Here is a 17,569-nt window from a genome sequence, read left to right on the forward strand (position 1 = left end):
GGAATCATAGATGCACACGAGTTGGGCAAAGGGAACACTTTCTACATACAGCACATACTTGTAATATGAAACTTTCTTTTCATATTTTGTATGATGTAAAATGTTGACATATTTTTGTAAACCTGTAGAACTGGTATGTATTGTTAAGACTTGTACAAACAGAGTGTTACTTTGATTATGACAAGGATAGGTTATAAAAACTAGGTAGCTTATAAACACAAAACCAAACCACAGTTGGAGAAACAAGACATACTGCAAGCAAGTCATATTCACAAACTGAGTGGCATTAATGACTGACATTCTTTGCAGTGTAATAAGCTTTCTCCCACCAGACACTGCTGAGGGGAAATGACCTAGGAAGTCTGAATGTAGATTTGTTATTTTAACCCTTGTGTAGTGTCCATGTCAAATGCATTGCGCAGCCTTCTCCAGGTTTAAATTATGGATGTGATGTGCCACCTTGCAGTGTTAATTACGATTTGTAATATTGGTGTCGGAAGTGCCCTCCTGCCGCTTGATATCTCTGATGATTGTTTGAAGGAGGCGGGCTCTGCGGTGGAATAGCGAGTATAACAACATCTGTACAGTTCAGAGAGTGCAGATGCGCGAGACACGACACGCAGTGGCAAGAAGGAGCAGACTTTTCGAAGAATCTTGACTTCCAGTTAACAGAAAATTGGAGACACCAAAAAAAAACTAAAGAAAGACACTGAATACGTTTCATAGTCACGTCACGTTTGGAGATGGGATTTATTGAACAGTTTTCACCGTCTAAAATGGAAAACAAAACAATGCACATCTGTTGTAATTCGACGTGTGGAGATGACTGGGAGTCCCTTTCCACTCCAGTGTTTATGTTTGTGTTTGGGGTTGTTGGTAATATTATCGCCATAGCTGTGCTTTCAAAGTATAAACGAGAGCGCAAAGAATCCGCCTTCTATACTCTAGTGTGCGGACTGGCGGTGACTGATCTACTGGGGACTTGTCTGGCCAGCCCGGTAACTATTAAAACCTACCTCGACTGCACAGTGCTGGACGGGAAAGCTATGTGCAACTTCCATTCCTTTCTCCTGCTCTTCTTCGGCGTGGCAGGGCTCTCTATTATCTGCGCAATGTCCGTGGAGAGGTACCTCGCCATCAACCACCCCTACTTCTACCAGCGTCGCATCGACCAGCAGCTGGCGGGCTGGACCTTGTTTGCTATCTACGCCGGGAACGTTTTATTTTGCTGTTTCCCCGTGTTTGGTATGGGCGAAAATGTCCGGCAGTACCCCTATACGTGGTGTTTTATTAACTGGCGGACCAATGACTCTTTTCATGCTTCTTATTCTTTCCTGTACGCTGGCGTGAGCTCCCTCCTCATTGTGGTGACCCTGGCCTGTAACGTGTTAGTCTGCGGCACTTTGGTTGTCATGCACAGGGGGTCGATGGGTAGGTTGGTCCACAGAGACAGCGTGAAGGACAGGTGGAAGGCTAGTACTTCTGCCGAGGAAATCCAAATGATGTTACTGCTTATTGTGACGTCGGTGGTGGTGCTCGTCTGTTCTACTCCTCTAGTGGTAAGAGACGTATCCCTTCTTTCCACCTTCACCACCCTATCAAGGTTTACCACCACGGTGCATTTGCACGCAGTGGCGGTGCTAGCTGACTGGAGGCCCTAAGCGGCTGTATTCGTTGATAACCCTGTAAATTGTGATATAGTTGATCTAATAATACAGTAGGGTCATTTTCAAAGCTTTAGCTCCAGAGCAAACTTTCCTCCGGATTTTCTGAAAGCAATTGTAAAAGTAATTGTTCTATTTTCACTTAAACAGGTTTGGAAAATTAGCTGGAGTTTATTTGCACGTAGAAAAAGTACAGCTCATTGTGCAGTGGAGCAAGAAGTTTTGAAAGTAGTCCTGGAAACGTGTCGCTTCAGCATCGTTCTGGAGCGCTCAGAGCAGAACAGCAACACTGCGCGTGATGTGTTGTACTACTCGAGTGGAAGCGCGACTGAATAAACGATGAATTACCTTCAATTCTATTTAAAGACATGCATAACTTGCTTTCTGTATTCAGCTTGCTTACATTTGCAACATGAATAGATGTGCTGTCAAACAGGCTGAATACAGGGAGTTCAGTTGTTATCCACAGTCCCATCAGTTACACAGAGATCTCAGCTTTTCCAGATCAATGCAATGAAACATAATTGTTATGATTTTAATGTATTGACAGTCAAGCACCTGGAGAGTTAATATTGTTACTCGCGGCCAATTCCGTTTCAACAGGAACAGAGCAAGGAAGAGCCCACGGGTGAGATTCACATTGACACTGACGCACGTGTAAAACCTTTATGTTTATGTTTTTAATTACAATAATTACTGTTAGCGCTCGCGGTGCCACCTAGAAAGTGACGCCCCGGGTTGAAACCTCAGATTCACAGAGAACGTCGTTCGTTGGTTTTTTTTTTTTTTTTTTTTTTTAATGTGGATTGATCTTGAGGTAATACATTGGCAGAATTTGCTTTATCTCATGTACCAATGATATCAACTCCGATTAATAACTACGTTTTGATCTTGTCAATAAAGAATTTAAAAAATGGTATGAAATTATAACATAACAACTCATCCAATGTTAAAATATCTATATATATAGAAATAGCACTTTCATATGCTTTTAATTTAAAAGTTCAAAATCCACACCACGGTGCTTTACAGTTCCAGTAGGCCCCTACTACCCTGTGAAGACTAATGTCACTACGCTGCTGTTTATAAATGTAATCAATTGTTTTATGAGAAGACATTAACAGTCTGATTTTCAGAAGGGGCAAAGTGAAAAAAAACATCGCAAAACACCTTTGCGACACCATATAGGTGGCAAGCTGTATTTTCAGAAGTCAGTGTATTGCGCAATGGCACTTCAGGGTGTGTGCTTCTTGAGAACTCACTCGCATTACACAGCTTGTTAAGCAACTGAAGTACGCAATTAATTCTATTTTGCAAATAACGTCTTGTTTTCAAAAGGTGCTAAACACTGATGTGCCCACGTAGTACAACAAAATACATTGGCTAATTAAGACACGACCACTCTCGTGTCTTATTTAAAAACGGGAAAACGACCCAACCCTAAACCCAGAATAGTTCGTCCCCGTCAGACGTGTCTAAACCTAACTCCAGTACGAGGTATGCGTAGATACAGATTGGCTATAGGCACTGTAACAGAGCACTGTGGTCTCTGCTTAAGTCTGGTTTAGAATCAGAAACAGCCCGCAGTCACGCCATACATGTACCTGTGAATGGAGCCCTTCATTTTAATGCAATGAGTGCCATCAAGACAGCTGGGGACAGATCAGGCTTCTGTCAAAGATACTGACTGATGTCACAGATGCACTTTTCCGTAGGGCAAGGGAGTATATAATATTTCCAATTGGGGTAGAACAAAATAGAACCAAACACACATTGAAACTGTTGTATAAATGTAATAATAATATAATGTGCAAAATCCCAAGATTCAAGGAATGAAATTGCTTTCTGAAACAGAAAACATCATCATTCTTTAACTGTGCAAGTTTTATATGATGCTCAGTGTATTATCAGGGATGCAGTTGCTAAGTATCCTGATTCATGCCATGACTCATTTATCATGGAGAACAGCGCCTTGTTCAGAAAACTCAAACAGGGGCTAAGTGGAGGCTGGCTAATTTTAGAATATATTAAATACATAATTAACATGTGACCATTCGAAAACATGTACAAACACATATTCATTTCTTACATTTTTATTATGATTTTTCACAAACACAGAAACATTCAGATATTGCATGTAAAGAATAGGAATAATAATATTGCATCAGAAAATAGATTGAAATAAATTAAGATTTTTTTTCTATAGACACACTGTAGTATTATTAGTAGTATTAGTATTAGTAGTAGTAGTAGTAGTAGTATTTAGTCATTTAGCCCCACCACCGAACAATTAGTGACTTAGTTGTGTAAGACTGTCCGGTTTCAACAATCGAAAAGCATTCCAGGTATCGTCTTCAACAAGACGACTTTAATCAGGGACCAACAATACAGTACAGACATTCAACATGAACTCGGGACCGGGCGCTTGCTGTGTGAGCACCGACACCAAGATACATGCTTTCATGCTGAAGGGGGAACTGAACTTTCAGTTGTAAACAATCAATGTTATTTAACATTTATAATTATTTCAACTTCTACCCCTTGCTTAAATGTTTAAACCTATAATTGTTCCAGTTCTTTGTTCACTTCGTGACGACTCCTTTTATTTCAGTGTAACGGGCAGTGTTGTGTGATGCACTGCCGTTACAGATCCTGCCCTGTGTAGATGAGATGAGATGACGTTGTAGCTCTGAAACCAGGACTGCCCTCGAGCCCGGCTCTTGCATTGTGCTTTACCCTCAGTTTGAATGCACACTGGATTGTTATGTTACTCTGCAGTTTTCAATATGTGTCGATCATGGCAAATAACAATGAAGTTTGGGGATTTTTTTTATTACGCCTGTCATTTGTGTTTAAGGTTTTATTTCAACATTGTATCAATGTGCGACATAAGTGGGCAGTTCAAAAGACAGTTCAAAAGGCGACAAGCTTTTCAATACAAGAGAAAAAATACGTTCAATCAATGTATTTGTCTTGCAACAACGTTTCCCCTGCGCTGTGAAATGTAAGGTTTGGAAATATCTTCAACCACATCTTTAACAAAACGGTCTTCAGATGTATTCTCCCATGACTAAAACATTTAATCAAATATAGATAGGAAACTAGTGTTTCTGTTAGTTCTCTATCAAATGAAGTGTCCGGTCTTGTTATTTTACATTGTCTGTAGGATTTTTCTATGCTTTGTATTGCTTTTGTACAATTGCAACATGCTGCAATACAATGTAGTAATTATGCAAAAATACCACAGCTGAAAATTGCAACTTTGTATATAACTGTGTACCAACCAGACCATTTTACAACCTGCTTGGTCTGCTTTTAAATATGTGTTCTTAAAACCCAATTCAAAATAATAATACAACATGTCAAATGAAGGACTGGGTCTACTATTGGCATCAAACTTATTACCAAATGACTGCGTAGAATAGATCTGCTTTCAGAGCTAGCAGAAACTTCACAGTGTATGAAGACTAAAGAGTTCAAATAAATATGATCATACAAGCTGCGTGAGCCCCGGGCTGGTGCCATTACAAACGACCCGCCCCTAGACGGAACGCTGTATGTGTGTCGCAAAAACAAAAAGGGGGGTCACGCAGGCGTAGTTTGTGCAAGCAGCTGAGATTTCAGCTCAGATTTGAAGAACACCACCCCTGTCTGCACGGTACTGGCGCAGTTTCCCCATGCTTTCACAATGGCTATACTGCATTACCACAGTTGGTTTTTAAATATGATTTGCCATACCTTTCTGCGGTTCACACGGCTTACCTATGCTTTACCATGACGTCATTGTGCTCTATTGCACTGCTGTGGTTTTGCTATGGGAAAGAGAAGCAGCAGTTCTTCATGCATTGTGTCTCTTTGTTTCAATTAGTGTTTTGGTTTTTAAGATAATGTTCTATGAAATTAACAATGAAGACCCATCTAAGGAATGTTTTGAGGTATCTATTCATTATTTACATTTGTTAAACATGCCACATGCTTCACTGCAGGTGCTTCATTTAGCTTTTTACCATGGTGCTGTAGCTCAGCTTTATAAAAAGAGCTGAACGTCCCGCTGTTTTGTGGTACTCGAGGGTGTCATTTGTTTTCATTTGAACTCAGTCAGATGGCTTTCTTTATTATTATCTATTCGGGTATGCCAGGATATGTAGCAGTGTGAAAACGATTTGAATGGTTTGAGCCAGCCTGTGAGAGGTGTGGCACCGGTATTTTAAAATACTATGGGTTTTTAAGAATACCAGTCTCGGCTGTCACCATTGCAGAAACACATTTTGTAAAATTACAAATATCCAGCCAGCCATTCTGTCCCTGAATATCAAAGCTTTTCTGACCGTCGGGGGCTTTTGTGGCGGGGTTTAACTTTCCAACTGTGTTTCGTGTTCAGAACAAAAATAAAAAATAGCCGCTTGGCAAATCAACATTTAGCTAATATTTCTACAAATAAATCTGTTACAAAATACACGTTTTAATTTGTTATTATTCAGGGTTAGACTCCTACAGAAAGTAGTGAGTGGACTCTATAGGTTTAAGCAATGTTGAGCAGTGATGCACATTTTCCTGCCCGCAAGGGGTTTTGTGACCCCAGGCCCCCCCCCCCCGTGCGGTCCGGGGGCAAAGCCCCTGGGGAACTTTTCACATTCACAGTGCCAGTGAAGGCAATTTTACACCTAAAATATGAAGACATTGATCCACAGATATTATTTGAGGAGCCAGGTCCATGGAAAATCATACTGTTAGTTGGATGGGATCATCTTTATTTGCATTTAAATAATGATTTTATATTTAGACTGGAACTAAGTTTCAAGCTACCAATAATTGGTATAATAATTCGAATTAATAGTGGAGCATATGCTGGCACTGTTGGGTAGATTTTCTATGGAAGGTTCCCAGCCCAGAATAAAGAGACTCTCCCTCTCTAAACTAGGAGGGCTATCCTTGCCTGTTCTTGAGAAATATTATTTGGCTGCATGGCTATCGGTGCAATACTGCATTTTAAAAAATATTAGTGCAGAATGCACCCACCACCACTGCATGAAAAATTAGGTTTACTAAGTTTAGGAAAATTGTAAACCTTATCAAACTTTAAGGTTTACAAACTATTACAAAGGTATTGTAAACTGTTTAGCAAACATATTTTTTACAAACCGTTTACAATTATGATAACACGTAACACCTTGATTTTACATAGTTTACACATTATATGTAAACTATACAAAAATCCTACACTTTGTTTACAGATATTTGCATGAGGTCATGTAAACCTATAGTAAAATTTTACATGGTTTACACACAATCTTTCTGAAGGATAACTACATTTTACTTTGTTCATGAAACAAGCAAACCTAATTAAAAAAGTTGGATTTACAAGTGGTTTAAAAGGTAGCATAACTGCCACAAACCTGAGGACAGTGCCATGTGTTACTACATTCTGTTGTCTACAGAAGACCCACTTTGGACTGGTCCTACCTTTAACTCCTTCCCTTCCATTACCTTACCTACAGTTTCCTGTAGTGAGGAAATGTGTTGTGAAATAAGGATTGCTACTGTGTGTCATATAAAACAAAACTTTCGCCCACTAACACAGCATCAAACTACAAACCTTTACTGGTCTAGTCATCTGACAAAAAAAAAAAAAACCTGCCATTGAGAACAGGTTTGTAGTTTGCTATTAGAGGCTGGGTCAAAGTTTTGTTTTAAGACAAGCTTGTATAACATATGTATAACCTAGAGTACTGATTAAATAATCTTGTAAATCAGCAAAATTATTTAATAATAAGAATATTAATTTCCAAATAAGAAAAAAAAAACTACCACTATAAAAATAGCCTAGATTAATAAAGTATTTGCTTATTCTGCAAATATACAGTATATATGAATCTTAAAATTGGAATGATTGTCCTTACATCAAGACTTGTTTGCAAAAATATATTAATTAATAAAATCATTAGAGTTTGTTTCCTATAATTCAATACTACTTGGGGTTGAAACCATTTGGGAAAATAATCTGACTATATACATCTCCTGGTCCCACAAAAAAAGTGTTTAAACATTTAAAATAAATTGTATTTTGCATACACTGATTGTCTGGTATAATGTTTACATTTTAGGATTAGACAATAATTATTTAAAATTGGAGATCAAAGATATTTTGTGCACAAAATAGAAAGTATGGCATCAACACACGGCAGGACATCTTTGACCCGCACAGTCAAGCACAATACAATAGCAAAGGCACTCCGTTCTTTCAAGTCCTCAGAATGACCACAATATAGCCTACACACTAATAGCATACATCCAATTGAAGAAATAGTATTGCGGCATGCCAAGCAATAATGATTAACATGTTTAAAGAGGATCAGAGCAGGACGGTTGGAAACATGTTAATACTATCAGAATGTCTTCATGTAAAATAATTGGTTTTTAACTGAAAAAAATCGAGGGGGTTTATGCCTTAAAATTCGATGTTTTTTAATCATTCAATTTAAATAACACAGGCTTAAACGTAAAAAGAGCGAAATGTGTACAACGGTTAAAACCCAACGAAATCACCCGTCTCAACAGCACTCATTACAATACCTAACGCCTTTCTAAACACAATAAAAGACCACACATGAAATAAATCCACATCACTGATGTTGGGCTGACGAGAAGGGCAGCCAGCTATCTCGCATGCTGTTTCTCGACAGCGAGATTCAACACTGATTCAGCTCCTCAATCACCATCTGCTGCCGCGCTGAAGAGCTAATGGGACCGGACTTCAGCATTGCCTGACTCTTAAAGGTGCACAAGGCATCTACTATTAACTTACATGATATGTATTAGTGTAGCATTTAAACCTACATGTAATAAGTTGAAGGTTTATGCGTTGCTCAAGTGAGATTCTAAATGCTTTTATTTTATAGAAACCGAAAGTTACTGTAGCCTACTGTATTTGAGTGCTTTTTTTAATTTCCGAAAATCAACGCTTTTAGAAAGTTATAATAACATTTTTAAAAAATGACCCTAGAAGTACACAAAAAAGAAAAATAGAAAAATAACTTAATCGAAGAACCAATAAAATAAAAGAACGGAGGGTTTATATTATATCTTATAGTAAAACAGATGTGCAGTGTCTTTGTAAACACGGATATGCTAGTACATTTCGCTTTGTATTATGAGCTTTCACAATTATTTTCATCATATGGAGAGATCATGCTGGGAACGCAGTGCCTGTTTGGAGCAGATGCGCTTTTTCATCGAATCTGTTTGGATCGTGATCAGCTGTTATACTCATTTTCACTTCGTTCATTTTAGAAATGTTGAACTGAATCAACCCATGTTGTTATTATTATGTGATAACATTCTTTTTTAAAAAAAAAAATGAACTCGCCCTCTACCAGCTGTCACGTCAATTTCAGTTCCTGGTGCAGTTTGTCAGTTTCAGTAGAACTCTAGCTGCTGTTTCGCTGGAGTGCGCACGCAGACGCAATAAATGCAAAAGTTGTGTCGGGAACATTAAACGATCAAGTATTTGGGAGAAATAAAATAGGCTACTATTCAAGATAAATCACAGTGAAGATGTAGTGTACAAAAATGGCGTTTCACCAAAAATAGTGGATGGACTCAGTCCACCTTTCCAAAAAAGTGAGTGGACTGCGTCCACCCCCCAGTCTAACACTGTTATTATTTTATTAATAACTCACAACGCACAGCAGTGTTGCTTCTTAACATACTGTTTAATGAAGTCTCGTTAGCTTGCATACTGTTAGGGAGGAGTCACGCATGAGCGTTCTTTCTGCAGTTGTCTATTTAGATTATTATTATTATTTGTTTATTTATTTAGCAGACGCCTTTATCCAAGCGACTTACAGATACTAGGGTGTGTGAACTATGCATCAGCTGCAGAGTCACTTACAATTACGTCTCACCCGAAAGACGGAGCACAAGGAGGTTAAGTGACTTGCTCAGGGTCACACAATGAGTCAGTTGATGAGGTGGGATTTGAACCGGGTACATCCTGGTTACAAGCCCTTTTCTTTAACCACTGGACCACACAGCCTCCTACTGATGCTGATTATATTACAAATAAATAAGACACAAAGAAATAGTCTGGGTACACCACACACTAAAACAAAGGAAACAGTTCGGGGAATACCACCGGCTTCTTAAAGAGCTAATGCCATTATTATTGGTCAAAATCAAAATCAGCGTCAACAAAGAAGCGTCATTTTACATAATAAAGAGAGATAGACACACCATCATTTTCCAATTGTTCTGCTATTTCTTGCCATGTGGCGTCCTTCTTTTTATTGTCTTTATAACCACAGACACTGGCATCATAAAGAACATTTCTCTACTTGAATAATTAAATTCTCATTGATGTCCATTTTATTTATTTATTTCTGTGGTAATCTCTGGGTGAGCGAGACACTGACAGTCTGACAGCCACTACCTTTGACCTTATTTCTGATTGATCCATTGGCGAACAACGCGTAGCGCGAATACAAATAAAACAAATGTATTTCTATATTTGCTCGCTTCACTTGCGGTGTGCATTACTCCATTTAAATCAATAGTTTGAATTATGTTTTATTTGCTCGCTTGTTCGCGTCCGGTGTGCACAGTCCTTTAACATAAGCCCATGCGCATTGACGTGTTTGATTTGGCATTGCGTGCTGCAGAGCTGCGCTTACACTCCCACTTTTAAGAATGTGTTTGTTAACATTTATGTATGTAGCTAAATATGAACTTTTTATTTTTGGTTAAATCTAGGAATCCATTTTTTTACACTTGTCGCCCCATACATGGAAGCTGCATTTGGTCTCTGTTCACTGCAGCTTCACTTACACACTCACCACTTCAAACATCATTCCTCCAGTTCTGCAAGTCCTACAGTGATCCTCAAGGGCTCATTTGAAAGGTAAGAACTTGGGACTAATTAGCTGTCATTTATGTATTTTTAAAAATGTTCTAGCCTTACAGAACTGCCTCTTTAGTCATAGTCGCGCCCCCCCTTACTGACTCTCCACGCCCCCTCCACTTTGCGCACCACTGTAATGGGATATTACACAGAGAATTGTGAGGGTCTGGAACCAACTCCCCAGTAATGCTGTTGAAGCTGACACCCTGGGGTCCTTCAAGAAGCTGCTTGATGAGATTCTGGGATCAATAAGCTACTAACAACTAAACGAGCAAGATGGGCTGAATGGCCTCCTCTCATTTGTAAACTTTCTTATATTCTTATATTCTTATGATATCATGCATACCACTGGTGGCAAAGAATGCCAGGGCTGTGAGTGAAACTGGCAGTGCATGAGCCCTCTGGGTGCTTGACTCAAAATCCTCTAAGTTCATCACATAAATTCAATATGGTAGCTTTATCCATTCGATATCTCTGTAGCACTTGCTCTTCTGTAAGGTCCAAACAGGTGGTGTCCAGATATTTTTTATTTTAGCACGGAGCCTGTTTGAAATAGGTTCCCACCTCCATTAGGACTCTTGGAAACAGACTGAAAATACTCAATCCAACCACATCAACCCTTTCGATTTTTGCACAGGAGGTATGTCTAGGTACCCACCTCATTTTCATAGCATTCTTCGTAGGGTCGGAATCGGGGTTTTGTGACTGTTCTCTTCCTTAGCATTCTTCATAGGGTTGGAATCAGGGTTTTGTGACTGTTCTCTTCCTTAGCATTCTTCATAGGGTTGGAATCAGGGTTTTGTGACTGTTCTATTCCTTAGCATTCTTCATAGGTTTGGAATCAGGGTTTTGTGGCTGTTCTATTCTTTAGCATTCTTCATAGGGTCAGAATCGGGGTTTTGTGACTGTTCTATTCCTTAGCATTCTTCATAGGGTCGAAATCAGGGTTTTGTGACTGTTCTCTTCCTTAGCATTCTTCATAGGGTTGGAATCAGGGTTTTGTGACTGTTCTATTCTTTAGCATTCTTCATAGGTTTGGAATCAGGGTTTTGTGACTGTTCTATTCATTAGCATTCTTCATAGGGTCGGAATCGGGGTTTTGTGACTGTTCTATTCCTTCCAGGCCATTTTCGGTTTTTGCTCGGAACACAAAAACTCAAAAAGGTTTTGATATTCAGGGCCGTTGGTTCCATCTTAAAATAAACACTTTTCTGTTGTTTGCCGACAGGCGGAATGGGTGCAATTTACATAAAAGTGGTGGAATAACTATTCAGTGTTTAAATGAGAAAACTATATGTTAATGACATGACATCAAATCAAATGACAGTTTTGACAGTGAAGACGGAGAAAACAAAGCATACGTGTGTTTCAGGAGATATGGATAAACAAGGGAAGATACGTTTAATAGAACATAATAATAAAGCAAGTACATTAGGACAAAGAGAAAAAGAAAAAAAGTTAGAGCTATTTTTAATGTCATTTTGTAAATGTTCTGTATTACTTAAATTATAGTTTCATGAAGCCGGTTGCACTTTATGAAAATTATTATTATTATTAATTTCTTAGCAGACACCCTTATCCAGGGCGACTTACAGTTGTTACAAGATATCACTTTATTTTTACATACAATTCCCCATTTATGCAGTTGTGTTTTTACTGGAGCAATCTAGGTAAAGTACCTTGCTCAAGGTTACAGCAGTAGTGTCCCCCACCTGGGATTGAACCCACAACCCTCCGGTCCAGAGCCCTAACCACTACTCCACACCTGCATGTATAATAGGATATCATATAAAAAAAACCTGTAGCAAAGAATGACAAGGCTGTGAGTGATACTGGCAATACATGATCTAAATCTTCTTTAGTTCATCACATAAATACAGTATCGTAGCTGTATCCATTCGATATCTTCGGAGCACTTGCTCTTCTGTAAGGTCCAAGCAGGCGGTGTCCTTTGACGATACACCCGCGTTTACAATATCCTGCAAGGCATCCTGAAAGATGGCAGCTATGATGTATTGCCCTGGTTTTTAATATAGCATGTTTTAGATTCTTACATATTGCTGTGGAAGAAAGCACTGGGGGAGCACTTGGTTAATTTAATAAATACATTTCTTGAATGCCTAAAGGAGAATGCAGTTTATGCCATTGTGCAAGGTTCTTCTAATGTAGGTATTAAACAAAGTAATTTGAGAAAAGATATTTTACCATTTCCAGTTCAGCTTGGATTTCGGTGTCTGACCAAATTTTCTATCAGAGCTTCAGTTTCTCGCACTGTCCATGTAGTTTAGGATTACCAGATTTCCAGTGAAAAACTGGGACATTATTTTTGTCTTCAACAAGAATAACATATAAAATAACAAAATAATAGTTTAGAAATTAAACTTCGGGTGAATTTATTGCAGATCATAACAACTCATTATTTTCTTTGTAGTGTCATCCAGTCAAAACATGTTAAATGTACAAAAAGCCAGATTTAAAAAATAGATCAGTTATTACCCTTTAAACATATGGTATACACAGATTCAGAATGATTAAACAAATAATCCAAACCATTTATTTTTGAATGGCACTAACTATGGGGCGCTAAGTGTAAAAAAAAAAAAAAAAGCATAAATATTTTACCAGGTAGGGGCTCCCGAGTGGCGCATCCAGTAAAGGCGCTCCGCGTAGAGTGCAGGATGCACCCTATAGCCTGGAGGTCACCGGATGGAGTCCAGACTATTCCACTTCCCGGGGGTGGCGCACAATTGGCCGAGGACCTCGTGGGTGGGGAGGGCTTAGGTCAGCCACTGCGCACCAGCAACCCCTGTAGACTGGCCAGACACCTGCAGACCTGCCTGCAAACAGCCCAGAGCTGCGTGGTCCTCCGTCGCTGTAACTCTGAGGTGGCTGCATGGCAGAGCTGCAGAGTGAAAAAGAAGCGGTCGGCTGACGGCACACGCTTCGGAGGATAGCGTGTGTCCGTCTTCGTCTCTCCTGAGTCAGTGCGGGGGTGGCAGCCGTGAGCCAGGCTTACGAATTGGGCATTTCAAGTTGAGAAGAAAATAGGGTAAAACAATACTGCCTATATACAAAAAAAGAGCAGGGAGCAGTGACAGGGCTGCAGTGTTTCCAATGAAGCTCGTGCTGAACCTGTTCATTACCTGAGCTCTGTGGATTTCAATTGCAATCAGTTATTCCACAGGTAAGACATGTTTATTCTGCTGCTGGGGTGTTTGGCGTGTGCTTTAGTGGGCTATTCAAGATACAACTGGTCTCTATTAATATTACGGGCAATTGAACTACATTGGTGATTTCTTCCAGACTAAATAAACCTGGGATTTCGTTCTGAGGGTAAAGCTTTGTGGTGTGATGTGCTCTGTATGAAAACAATCAGTTTGTCATTTGTTTCGATAACTCCATATTTTTATAATTGCTCTGTATTGAACCAAGACATATTTTCAATGCAGTTTATTGAGTTACTGAAATATCAAGCCAACCCTATTTCCATACACAAAGTAGAATGATCAGTTTAACCCTGAGGTTTGGATTGACGTTGGGGATCAGCTGGTCCTGTGTTTTCTGTTGCAATGGGTACTGAGACTGTAGAGAGCCAGGGATGGTACAGATAGTAGTGCCCTAGCTAGGACTCAGCACACACAGCTAGTACAGATGGAAACTGTGGAAGGGCTCCTCCACAGTTTATTACAGGTCTAAATAGTCAAATAAAATAGTTTTTGTTTCTCTAGCCATGCACAAATTGTATTCAAATATTAATATGATATATTTTCTTTAGTACTTTACTACTTGTGGCAAAGTGGTTAACAGTGTACAGTGCAGAAGTGATGCGGTGCTTAAACAGGAGACAAGACAGTGATAATCCAATTAGAAAGGCTTTCATGTTGTAATCCAGGTCTGGTGACCTCAAACAATAATCCCAGGCAATACACAGCAATGTGTACGGCACTGTTCAAAATAAAGGGTTTGCAGTCCCAAATAATAAACACAGTCCAGTTACACTCACAATATAAACTGAGCATCAAAAGAAACTTATTATAACACATTTATTTTTGAAAAAAATAAGGTATATAAATGATGGACATTGACAAAATGTTTTTGGTTTGTTTTTAATCACTCGATCATTCATCCTTGACCATGACACGCTTGAGTGACTATGACTGAAGCATATGCACTTAATCACCTAATTAGTGAGACAGTTGATTGGACTCTGGATATGGAGTGATTTCAGTTGTTGAATTGCAAGCTTGAATAAAAGCAATAAAGAAAATCACAGAAAAAAACAATATGCCACGTTTGTCAAGAGAGCCACACCTTCGTGCAATCGGCATGTTGGAAGCTGGACTAGGGCAGCGTACTGTGGCTCGCTGTCTTGGGTGCTTACAGCCAGCAATTTCAAACCTGGCGAGACGGTATAACCAGACACACTCTGACAATGACAGGCCACGTACTGGGAGACCAAGAGTCACACAAGAGACAGATCATTTTGCAGCATCTTCGTGATGTCAATTGTTAATCAGCACAATAAAAAGTCACTGCACCTGCTCTAAAACAGAGTTTGTCATTTTTTGATCACATCTAGTGAATTTGATCCAACTATAAGTGATAAGTTTCTTTTGATGCTCAGTATACAAACACGGTCACCAGTCCTGGGTGCGAGCTGCAGTGCTCAGGTGCTAATACAGTATATATCGTGACACAGGTGTAGTGATGTCCAGGTCTGTGTTAGCCATCTACTAATAATAACAATTAACAATTAGAGATGAGACAAAACAAACAAAACACTCACGTACGATATTTTTAACACAGGTCCTTCCGGGTTGTTTCCTTAACCATAAACGAAGGAACAGATCACGTCGCTTTGTCCCCTCTTTGTACCGTCACTCATGACCCCTTGGTAAACGATTGCAGCCGCTCCTCCAATCCGCGGCTGCCACAGATCAGGAGAAAGATTTACCACCAAGAATCATTGTATTTCTGTCACATACTATTATTATTATTATTATTATTATTATTATTATTATTATTTTTTTTTTTTTTTAGGAATTAATATTTGTATTTAGCTTTGAACTTAGTGAAATATAAAACTATGGGTACTGAAAAATGTCTCATGTTTGCTTTCTCAATAAATGTGGAGTGAGCGCCCTCTGCTGGACAAACTGCCTGGCTGCTTCAACAGCCCCAGCCATGGAAACTGGAATCAGGTCTCAGAGATTGTAAATTTAGAATCGGGGGTTAGAGCTCTGAGTGGTGATTTTACTGTAGAAGTGGGGATCAGAGTACATTAAACTGGAGAGCTAACTCAGCTATACTCGCTTAAAGAAAGCATTCAATACTACATTCTTAAGAAACACCCAATAAACCAGAGAACACCAGAAACAGATGCCCTGTGTCAGCTAGTTCAGATGAAGTGGACACTGTTAAACTGTCACTGGGTCAGCTAGTACAGAGGAGTGGACACTGTCACTGGGTCAGCTACTACAGAGGAGTGGACACTGTCACTGGGTCAGCTACTACAGAGGACACTGTCAAACTGTCACTGGGTCAGCTAGTATAGAGGAGTGGACACTGTCACTGGGTCAGCTAGTATAGAGGAGTGGACACTGTCACTGGGTCAGCTAGTACAGAGGAGTGGACACTGTCACTGGGTCAGCTAGTACAGAGGACACTGTCAGACTGTCACTGGGTCTCCGTATTTTGACACAGCCCCTGTGTAAACTGGTACAGGTGGTCTCTGTGAATCCTGTTTCTGTAAATATAAAAAAAAACAAAGTGAATAAGAAAAATTAATACTGTAAACATCTCCCCGCTTACTGTAAATATCTCCCAGTCATTGAATGTGTTTGTTTTTTCCCTGTTATAATTTATTATCATTTAAAATGTTCACAGAAGACCCAAGGAGCTACATCATACAATGGCACATTCATAGATAGCACTTCACCTCCAGCATCGCTACTCATGCAGCATGTAGACTGTATGTGTACAGCATTTGACTGTGAAGAAATTGAATATGAAATCAATTAGCTTACACTTATAGTATTTAAACACAAAGGCAAATGCCTATTTTGACAACAATTACATTTTATTGCAAAATGTGTGAGCTTTTACATCTTCAGGATGAGACTAACTCTCTTAACCTGTGCAAGCTTCTCTGCTGACAGTTGAGTTAATTGCTGCACTAACAAGAAGCATTTATTTTTATTTAAATAGTAATTACATTAATACACACCGACCATTTTTCAAACAACTCCAGATTGAATTAAACTACAAATGGTCGTCGGGTGTGTCTGATAGTCTCCACTGGTAAAGGCATTGGAGTGTGGTGTGCAGGGGGAGTCATGCAGTCAGGGGAGCACAGGGGTCCCCGAGGGTCTCCCCTGGTAAAGGCATTGGAGTGTGGTGTGCAGGGGGATTCGTACAGTCAGGGGAGTGCAGGAGTCCCCGAGGGTCTCCCCTGGTAAAGGCATTGGAGTGTGGTGTGCAGGGGGATTCGTACAGTCAGGGGAGTGCAGGAGTCCCCGAGGGTCTCCCCTGGTAAAGGCATTGGAGTGTGGTGTGCAGGGGGAGTCATGCAGTCAGGGGAGTGCAGGAGTCCCCGAGGGTCTCCCCTGGTAAAGGCATTGAAGTGTGGTGTGCAGGGGGATTCGTACAGACAGGGGAGCACAGGGGTCCCCGAGGGTCTCCCCTGGTAAAGGCATGGACGTGTGGTGTGCAGGGGGAATCGTACAGACAGGGGAGCACAGGGGTCCCCGAGGATCTCCCCTGGTAAAGGCATTGGAGTGTGGTGTGCAGGGGGAATCGTACAGACAGGGGAGCACAGGGGTCCCCGAGGGTCTCCCCTGGTAAAGGCATGGACGTGTGGTGTGCAGGGGGAATCGTACAGACAGGGGAGCACAGGGGTCCCCGAGGGTCTCCCCTGGTAAAGGCATGGACGTGTGGTGTGCAGGGGGATTCGTACAGACAGGGGAGCACAGGGGTCCCCGAGGGTCTCCCCTGGTAAAGGCATTGGAGT

General features: G+C 40.2%; 1 protein-coding gene across 2 annotated transcripts in view; it reads left to right on the forward strand.

Annotated features, from left to right (window-relative positions):
• Positions 1 to 387: 387 nt before the first annotated feature.
• Positions 388 to 17,569, forward strand: part of LOC117966313 (prostaglandin E2 receptor EP4 subtype-like) — a 43,984-nt gene continuing 26,802 nt past the window's right edge. Inside the window, exon 1 of one of the 2 annotated variants that reach the window (XM_059015258.1) lies at positions 388 to 1,559. In XM_059015258.1, coding sequence (XP_058871241.1) covers positions 744 to 1,559 — 816 coding nt within the window. In that variant the 5' untranslated portion in view covers positions 388 to 743. The remainder of the gene's footprint in view (positions 1,560 to 17,569) is intronic. The other variant, XM_034912187.2, reaches the window with a different exon arrangement.

This window comes from Acipenser ruthenus, chromosome 49 (genome assembly GCF_902713425.1).
Source record: "Acipenser ruthenus chromosome 49, fAciRut3.2 maternal haplotype, whole genome shotgun sequence".
Lineage (NCBI taxonomy): Eukaryota > Metazoa > Chordata > Actinopteri > Acipenseriformes > Acipenseridae > Acipenser > Acipenser ruthenus.